We start from the raw sequence: 9,920 nt of genomic DNA on the forward strand, positions 1-9,920 counted from the left end.
GGGAAAGCCCTGCTTTAGAAAAGAAAAGCAGTCCTTTAGCATTTATTTCTGGAAACTTTGAATCTTCTGTAACACCTAACGCTATTCTCCTACAAAGCTAAGTTTTAAAACCTTTATTCCCAATAGTATTGCCATTATGTTATATTCATTTCTGTCACATAGTAGGTGTTCTGAAAATATGCAATAATAATCGAGAAAGTGAGACCTATTTCATGTTGACGGTATTGAATGAAACAAGATGTAAGTACTGGCACTTAACAGGCGCCAAATATATGTTAGCTGAAAATGACCTACTGTCAGTGCAGTGGGTGGAAAAGGGTTCTTGGGGAAGACTTCACAGTGAGTTTAAGGGTTGTTAGGAACTGGTTGCTTCTTTGGCTAGCATCTTCTAATCCAGTGTTCTCAAATTTGACTGTACACTGGAATAACCTGTGGAATCCTGAATAATGACTGATGCCTGGCTTCCATCCACAGACATTGTGATTTACTCAGTATGGGGTCTGACTTGGGCATTAGGACTTGTTTGCAGGGGGTGGGCACTGGGATTTTTAAATGCTCTTGTAATAGACAAAATATGGGGCTTCGAAGATGTCCGAGTCCTTTCCCCAGAGGCTGTGAATATGTTAGGTTATACCGCAAAGAGGAGTTAAGAAAGCAGATGGAATTAAAGTTGCTAATCTGTTGACCTTGAAACAGGGAGGTTAGCCTGGATTATCTGTGTGGGCCCAGTGTATTTACAAGGGTCCTTTAACTGAGGAAGAGAGAGGCAGGAGAGTCACTGTCAGAGTAATGTGACTTGAGGAAGTCTTAACCAACTGTTGCTGGCTTTGAAGAAGGGGGCTATGAGTCAAGGAATGCAGATGGACTCTAGAGCAGGGGAAAAAGGCAAGAAAATGGTGCAAGGTCCATCCCCACCCCACACCCAGTTGCCCCAAAGCTTCCAGAAAGGAACACAACCCTGATGACACCTTTTTTAGTCTAGTGAGACTTGCATCAGACTTCTGACCACCAGAACTATAAGATAAGAAATCTGTGTTGTTTCAAGCCACAGGTTTCCTGTAATATATTACAGTGGCAATCAAAAATTAAGATGGCACCCCAGATGATTCTGCTGTATTCCAGAGCCTGGGAATCACTGCTCTAATAGTTGAGAGTCCCATTTGCAAAACTGGTCTTCCAACTGGAAAGAAAAAATTATTTACTGCATGAACAAGACTATCTCGTTACCTGGGGCATTATTCCCGCAGAAGGCCAGCTGCCCTGCATTGTTGCTTCCCCAGCCAAATGAAGTCCCAAAGAGAGACAGGGCGAAGCTGTGGGCCCCGCCTGCAGCCACCTGAGCCAGGGGGATGCCGTCCAGGGACCTCACTCTCTGTGGGCTGGCTTGGGAGGGGAGCTCCTTCCCCAGGCCCAGCTGTCCATGGCTGTTACTTCCCCATGAAAACACTTGGCCATCTACAAAAATAAAGAAGAGAAATTCAAAATTGAAAAAAAAATTGGAATTCCAAAATCAAGTAGAAATTACCACCCTAATTCTAAGACTCTTTAGTACTTAAAATAGGGATGGAGGAGGTTAGAGTATTCTGACTAAAGGCAAGGAGGATGGTCAAGAACACCTTCAAAACACCTTCAAAAAGTCCCTTCCAACAACATCCACTCCTCTTCTCCCTCCCAGTCAAGGGCAGCTGTGTTCTTTCAGTGGTCAGAAGACCACTTCTCACCTCCCCACTGTTACCACCTTAGCCACCAAGCCACCATGACTTTTCTCCTGGAAGATTACAATAGCACCTCACTGGGCTCCCTGAGTCCATCCTTGTCTATTCTCCAAAGAGTAGCCAGGGTGGTCTTTAAAAAAAAAAAAAGTCAGATTCAACCCTTTAGGGATTTGCTATCTCACTCAATGAAAGGCCAATTCTCACCACAGCTCACAAGTGCCAGGTCACCAGGATTCCCCACACTTCTCAGACTTCATCTCCCCCTTGCTCATACCTTTTCAGAGCCCCTGCTGTTCCTGAGCACACTGCTGAGCATGCCACAACCTCATGGACTTTGCATCTGGATCATTCCTCTGGATCATGGCCTTAGCATCTTGTCTCCAACCCTCTCTTCTTTTGGCGTCTGCTTACCTTATAAAACATAGCTTCCCTGACATCCTTTATAAAAGAGAAAGACTCCTTTCCTCCACTTGAGTGCTTGCTCCCATTCCCTTACTTGGCCTCATTTTTTTTTCACACCCTAATTTCTGTTATATGACATAATTATTTGTCTATGTGTTTAAGGCTCACTTCCCCTACCTCCCCCCAGGATATAAACTCCATGAAAGCAGAGTCTTAGGTATGTTCACTGCTAGATCCTCTTTCCTGGAAACATTCCAGGCACTTAACAAATATTTGTGGAATGACCGTATGGGAGAAAAAGACCAACAGCATATTATGTTGAATTTGACCAGAGGTAGGTAATTTACAGGAGGTCAAAAATCAAGATCTAATGTTTCACTGTCTATCCAGAAAACTGCCACATATCTCAGATTTTTATGTTATTACATCTAACTTTTCCTTTTTAACTCTTCTACAGCTGGTTCTATCACTGGAAAGTATTTCTGAAGGCATCCAGCAGAATGTCAAACCCACATGAAGGCGTATGAGAACTCACAGTTCACCACAGCAAATGCACTGGGTACCTGGGCTCCACACAACCTTTGCAACCCAGACCAATGTGAAAACAAATCAATACCTTGAGGAAATAGTTCAAACTATTTCAATAATTAAGAAGAAGGAAAGTATGGAAGGAAAAGAGATTAATATTTATTATACCCCTACTATCTGCTGTGGACTGTACAGATATATTGTGCACCTTCTTTCACTGAATCTTCTAAACAACTGTAAGGTAGACATCAGTATTCCTACAGATGAAAGAATCAAGAGTCACGTTAAATAGCTTGCCCTACATCAAATAGTGAGAAATGGTAGGAAGGAATTCTACAATAGCTTCAGGATTATAGTACGGTCTTACGGCCTGTGTGGTCCAGTGGTTAAGCACTTAGGGTTGGGATGTAAACAAGTATAGGTTCAAATCTCACTATCTGTTAGTATATGACTTTGGGCAAATTAGTGGAAGTCTGAGTCCAAATTTCTTCATTTCTAAAAGGAGGATACAAATAATGCCCAGGTTCTATGTTTGTTAAGTGATTAATGAGACAACACATGTAAAGCATTTCACAAAATAGCTGGTGCATAGAAGGCAACCAGGAAATACATGTTGGCTGTCCACATAGCCCTTGTGGTACAGCTGCAATTAGTGTATAAGACATCACTTGACAGACAAGCAAATGTTACATGTCTCTTGAAGGCAATCAGAACATGCCACCCCAAAATATGTCACTTTGGCATAAGGATTACTTGAGCTGAAGGCAACTGAGAATCAACATGCAGGAAAAGTTCTTTGCCCTCCTCTTATCCACTCAAAAGCAAGGTATATATTTCCCTTGGTGAAGGTGTCGTCTGCTGCACCCAGGATGGGGCAGTGACTCATCCGCAGAGATGGAGAGTCTACATCAACATGAATTTTCACAAATAACCCTTAATAAAATAACTCTTATCTTCCATTAGTTTCTCCCACATATTTCCAAGGCACATCCCTACAATTGATCATCCTGCAAAGCCCAAGTCTTTCCTTTGTTAAAATGGTATATAAGTCCCCAAGTCTAATGACTTCTTGAGTTTCACTTCTTTTTGTGAACTTCCATCCATAAAAATAATAAATAATAAAATAATAAATAATGAAAATAATAAATAATAAAACTCATTTGCGTTTTCTCTTGTTAATCTGTCTTTTGTCACATAAATTTGCAGGCCCCAGGTACAGAATATAAGAGGATGGAAGAAAAGTTTTTCCTCTACAACACTCTCCACTGAAAAATTTTAACTGATGATGGACAAAGGATGGGGGATGTCAGTAGAAAAAATGTAAAGTCATGATTTTGACTCAAATTCTCTTTCTTTTTTTTTTAGGTAGGTTTTACATCCAGTACAGTCCAACATGGGGCTTGAACTGAGATCAAGACCTACATTGAGATCAAGAGTCAGGTGCTTAACTGTGAGCCACCCAGTCACTTCATTGACATTTTGAGTTTTCTTTCATTGATCTAAGTCAAAAAGACAAATAGGCCTTAGTGTATTTGAGTTTGCTGGTGTAAACAGCCATTCAGCATAAAGGGCAAAGTTCTGGAAATAAAATCACTACTAAGTTCTGAGAGCCAGACCAGGTGATGTGAACAGAGATGACCCTTTATGGCATTGATATGAATTAGTACCTAGAGTATAATAAGAACAAAGAAAATTAAAAAAAAAAATGAAGAACAATACAGCTTATGAAATCTAAAAACTTCTAAATGCATTAAAATGATTCCCAGTGCATTAAAAATCAACAGGCATCATTCATATTCAAAAAAATTACTTATAATGATACATAGAAGATCCAAGAAGCCATTTTTACCTTCTGATAATGCCAGGGAGTGGTAGTGTCCACAGGAAACTTGTATAATTTTTATACCAGTCAGAGTTTTTATCTTCCTGTAGTAAAAAGGATACAATCCTATTAATCCTTCTTTAGAGTGGCTCATCAAGTGAACTACAGATATGTAAAATGATCCCAGGTAATACATCTGGTTTAGGGAAATAGCTTTCTTTCCTTTTTTTATAAACTGGGCTATTTTAATGTTTTTTGTTTTGTTTTGTTTTGTTTCCTTTTTTACAATAGAATAGTTCTCTTGATGACTGCAGATATGTAGGGCTGTTTGGTAATATTCAGAAACACCACGATAATGGTGGTTTTCCTGATTAGTGTGTCATCTTCAGAAATTATAGTTACTTGTCTAAAACTGCTGTCAAATCAATAAGACTGCATTTATGCGTCCATCGTTTTCAGGATTGTTGGTAACCTGGGCATAGTTTCCCAGAAACAACTTATTTTCTTATAATTCTGTAGTACCTTGAAGCCAAAGCCCTCAAAGTGTTTTTTAACATGACATCAACATGCATAAAGGTACAGAGCAGAATCTAAACAATTATAATTTTTATTGGACTTTTAATTAGTTATATAATGTACTAACTTTTATTCTATATTTATTGGCTTAAGAGAAAAATAAATTTCTTCATGCACATAATACACAGGGCTTTAGAATTTATAGAACACTGTTATTTACATCACCTGACCTAAGCCCTATTTGATAAAGAAATCACTAGGTTGAATCCTATTACATTGCCATTTTTGTGAATCAAAAAGGTAACTACCAGCAACTTCCCACGGTTGCATCTAGTAGAGCTCAGAGTTCTTGTTTGCTCTAGGGAATCATGTTATAGGTATCGCATTGAAGAACTAGATTCAAACATTTGCCTTTTCATTTGAAGTTCAGTGCTTGTTCTCCAAAGCCACAGGACTCATACAATTCAAAACCAGAAGAGGTAAAAAGAAAAGTAACTTCCTAGTATTAAATACCATGCTTTTGAAAATTCTTAAACATGTAATTCATGAAGATACAATTCAGACTACTTGTCAAATCATTTGTCCTAGGAAGCTGTTTATGAGGATATGATCCTATCCCCTACCCCACCAACTTATTACTTTTCCATAAGTAAAAGTTTCCTCTCTTGCTTTATATCCAGTGATGGGGGCATGCAAATTAACTGACAATAGACAGATTGAAAGAAGAAAAGACAAAATTTATTTATACGTACAGATGGGAGCTCCTAGTAATGGAAAATTTGTGGAGTCACCTTATATATATCAGTGTAGCAAAAGGGAGGTTTTGGGAGCTTCAGTAGGAGAGTATGGAAAGTTTCATAGGGTTGTTTGGTGTTAATTGGGCAATCTGTCTTCACAGCATCTGAATTCATAAGAAACTCCCTCCAAGCTGTGAATGGCAGCTGTTTTTTCAAGGAGTCTTTGCTTTAGTCAGAAGGGAAGTTCAGATAAGATTTCTTGCTGCCTCTTCTGTTCAATGTTTTTACTTTAAAATAATCTTTATATTTTATTTTTATGTATAGGTTATGTTTATTTTATGTCTATTTATGTACCAGATGGATCCCCTGAGTTATTTCCAATACATGAGATTAAGAGCAAGGGGTCACATGTTCTCATTTTACCCTGCCCTTCTTCAGAGGACTCTAATTAAATAATAGGGGTTAGGAGTTTTTTTCTCTCACTACACCATAATCATTGAGCTTAGGGACTTTGTCATAGAATCTTTGTACCCTGACATCTTGCATGGTGCCTCGCACATGAAACTTAAGAATATTGAATGAATGAATGAATGAAAGAAAATACTTACTGAGGTATAATATTTATTTCCTTGAATTCTCCAATTCCCAGCTGCCCTTCAGAACCAGCTCCCCATGCGAAGACCCTTCCTTTGTAACAGACAGCAAGGGAGTGTTCTTTTCCACAGCTCACCTGTTCAACACGTAGAGTTTCTAATCCCTGTATTGGTTCTTCAGGAACAAAAACAAAATAAAAGTCCTCAGAAAGGTCACTCAGATTTCTCATCTTTTCCAATGGACTTTTAAATCATGCCCTGACATCCATGCTAAAGGTCTGAAGGAAAGAAGCTCGATGTGTATTACACTGTCTGCATGGGAATATGGTTGCTATTTAAGGGTGAGCTTCAGGGGCACCTGGGTAACTCAGTCAGTTAAGCGTCTGACTCTTGATTTTGGCTCAGGGCATGATCCCAGTGTCGTGAGATCGAGTCCCATGTCAGGCATGGAGCCTGCTTGGGATTCTCTCTCCCTCTGACCCCTCCTCTCTCTTTCAATATGGAATGGAATGGAATGGAAAGGAAAGGAAAGGAAAGGAAAGGAAAGGAAAGGAAAGGAAAGGAAAGGAAAGGAAAGGAAAGGAAAGAGCTTCATGGAGGAAGGGAACTTGTAGGAACTATGATGCTTGACTTAACATTTCTCTTTGAGGATGGTAGCAAACAAAGGGGGACAGACAGAAGATGGGAATGCCTCCACTGCACTCTTCTGAATTTCCCAGCTCTAAACAGTGAGAATAGTGAATTCCTTGCTCAGGAGGAAATGGGCAGGGAGCCTGCCTCATGAATGTGAGAGGGAGAAGCCAGATTCTCTCACAAAGAAGAATGCAGTAGGAGCACCTGGCTGGCTCAGTCTGTAGAGCTGTGACTCTTGATCTCAGGGTTGTAGGTTGGCACCCCACACTTGGTGCAGAGATTACTTTAAAAAATAAAATCTTTTTTAAAAAGCAGTAATATGCCTCTCATGAGCCAAAAGTGCCCACAAATGAAAACCTGATCATTGCAGCATGATCCCTACAAGTCAATCTAAACTTTTTCCAAAGTGTTTGTTTCTCAATTATTAGAGGTTTTGAGTTAAATATATCACATCTATTTTGAGAGAGAAAAAGAGAGAGGAGATAGGGGTGGGGCAGAGAGAGAGAAAGAGAGAATCCCAAGCAGGATCCATGATGCCAGCACAGAGCACCGATTTGGGGCTTGATCTCATGAACCATGAGATCATGACTTGAACCGAACTCAGGAGTGCTTAACTAACTGAGCACCCAGGAGCCTTCAGTTTTCTTTTCTTAAACCTTTGTGATCTTATCCTTTTCAATTATTTACTTGTAAACCATAGGGCAATAAAAAAATGTCCCAAATATTCATATACTCATCAAGGCAGAAACTGGTACCACATTTCTAGACAACAATTTGGCGCTAAGTATTATGTTGCCCTTCATTTCCACCTAAAGGGGATTAAGATATGCCACCCCAAAATATTCCACTTTGGTAATTTTTGGAGTTGAAGGCAGTTGAAAATCAACAGAAGCAGGAAGAGTTCTCTGCCTTCCCCTTATGCAACTAAAAGCAGAGCATAAGTTCTCCTGGTGAAGGTGTACCCCCCCTCCTCCATACTAGAAAGAGAAGAGTAACCTTTATCACTGGGGTTGGCACCAAGATGAGTCTGTAGAGACAACTCTGACCAAAATAACCCTTTTCTTTCATTAGTCTCTCCCATACATTTCCCAGTCACTTCCCCCCACAACTGATCATCCTTCAAAGCCCAAAACCCCTTTTCTTTGCTAAAATGGCATATAAGCCCCTAAGTCTAACCACTTCTTGAGTTTCCTTTCTTTTCTGTGAACTCCTGTACACATAAAATATTAATAAAATTGTATACTTTTTCTCTTGTTAATCTGCCTTTATCAGCTTAGTTTGCAGACCTTCAGAACAATAACTAATAGAGTAGAGAAGTTTTTCCTCCTAGACACAAAACTTGGGAATTATTCTAATCAGAAATTTGGTCAAATAATGGTAACCATAGTATTATTTATAAAAGCCCCTAATGAGAAAAAAAAAAAAACCCTACTTTCTAACAAAGAAAAATAATAAGATCATATTGTCAAAACCTGCAATGTTATGCAATAATTTAAAATGTATTTTCAAAAACTACATAATAAGGGGCACCTGGGTGGCTCAGTGGGTTGAGCCACTGACTCTGGATTTCAGCTCAGGCCATGATCTCAGGGTTGGTGAGGTGGAGCCTCACCTGGGGCTCTGTGCTGAGAATTCTGCTTGGGATTCTCTCTCCTCTCCTCTCTGTCTCTGTCTCTCTCTCTCTCTCTCTCCTCTCTCTGTCTCTCTCTCTCTCTCCTCTCTCTCTCTCTGTCTCTTCTCTCTCTCTCTCTCCCCCTCCCCTGCTCAAGCTGTCTCTCTCAAAATAAACATAGAAAAATAATAAAACGGCAATGTTCANAACAAAGAAAAATAATAAGATCATATTGTCAAAACCTGCAATGTTATGCAATAATTTAAAATGTATTTTCAAAAACTACATAATAAGGGGCACCTGGGTGGCTCAGTGGGTTGAGCCACTGACTCTGGATTTCAGCTCAGGCCATGATCTCAGGGTTGGTGAGGTGGAGCCTCACCTGGGGCTCTGTGCTGAGAATTCTGCTTGGGATTCTCTCTCCTCTCCTCTCTGTCTCTGTCTCTGTCTCTGTCTCTGTCTCTCTCTCTCTCTCTCTCTCTCTCTCTCCTCTCTCTGTCTCTCTCTCTCTCTCCTCTCTCTCTCTGTCTCTTCTCTCTCTCTCTCCCCCTCCCCTGCTCAAGCTGTCTCTCTCAAAATAAACATAGAAAAATAATAAAACGGCAATGTTCATGATATGTTTCATAAGAGCGCAGTTTACAGAGTTGCATAAATACTGTGTATACAGAACTATATAATGACATGCTTTTAGAAAATTAAATATATGATAGAAAAAAGCAAAAAAAGAAATGCACAAAATATTAGTGGTTGTCTTTGGGTATAGGAATTACAGGCAATTTCTTTTCCTGTGTTTTTATCATAATCAGTAATGGTAAAAATGCAATTATGTATTTTATTAATTAAAAAAAAAAGACGCCGTGGGGTACTTCTGAGAGTTAGAGGTGTCCCACCCATAAAGCACGTTCGGTAGGTCGTTCTGACCGGCCCAGATAAATTCGCTCAGGCTAGGACTGGTCTGGGAAGGCTCGGTGGGAGGTACCTCACCGGTTTTTAACGGAGCGCCGTCCCGTTACGTTCAGCTGTCAGTTTCGCTTAGGAGATGAACTCGAAACCGAAACCACCGCGCAGCTGGGAAACGAAACTGACGGAGTTGCGCTCCAGCAGCGCTGAGCACCGCTTCCGCGTCTCCGGAAGTTCAGCGGCGCCGGGGCCCCCGCGGCACCCCCTGCCCCGCCGCGCGCCGCGCACCTTTGCCCCCGCACTCACTTGGCCGCTCGTCGCGCTGCACGCCCCTCCGCCCCAGCTGGCCCCGGCTGTTGTCCCCGCCAGAGTGCACCGTGCCGTCGCTCAGCAGCAGCAGCGAGTGGCGCTCGCCGCTGGCCGCCTGCCGGAGCTCGGGGCTGCCCCGGGCGGCAGGCCTCT

At 41.0% G+C, this 9,920-nt stretch overlaps 1 protein-coding gene across 1 annotated transcript in view; it reads right to left on the reverse strand.

Moving 5' to 3' along the window:
• The window catches only part of HERC6 (HECT and RLD domain containing E3 ubiquitin protein ligase family member 6), a 58,422-nt gene that overhangs the window by 48,141 nt on the left and 361 nt on the right, over positions 1-9,920 (reverse strand). Inside the window, exons 3-6 of the mRNA XM_077765180.1 lie at positions 9,765-9,918; positions 6,329-6,488; positions 4,495-4,571; positions 1,228-1,455 (exon numbers count right to left, since the gene is read on the reverse strand). Coding sequence (XP_077621306.1) covers positions 1,228-1,455; positions 4,495-4,571; positions 6,329-6,488; positions 9,765-9,918 — 619 coding nt within the window. The remainder of the gene's footprint in view (positions 1-1,227; positions 1,456-4,494; positions 4,572-6,328; positions 6,489-9,764; positions 9,919-9,920) is intronic.

Source organism: Crocuta crocuta, unplaced genomic scaffold, assembly GCF_008692635.1.
Source record: "Crocuta crocuta isolate KB4526 unplaced genomic scaffold, BGI_CrCroc_1.0 scaffold134, whole genome shotgun sequence".
Taxonomy (NCBI): domain Eukaryota; kingdom Metazoa; phylum Chordata; class Mammalia; order Carnivora; family Hyaenidae; genus Crocuta; species Crocuta crocuta.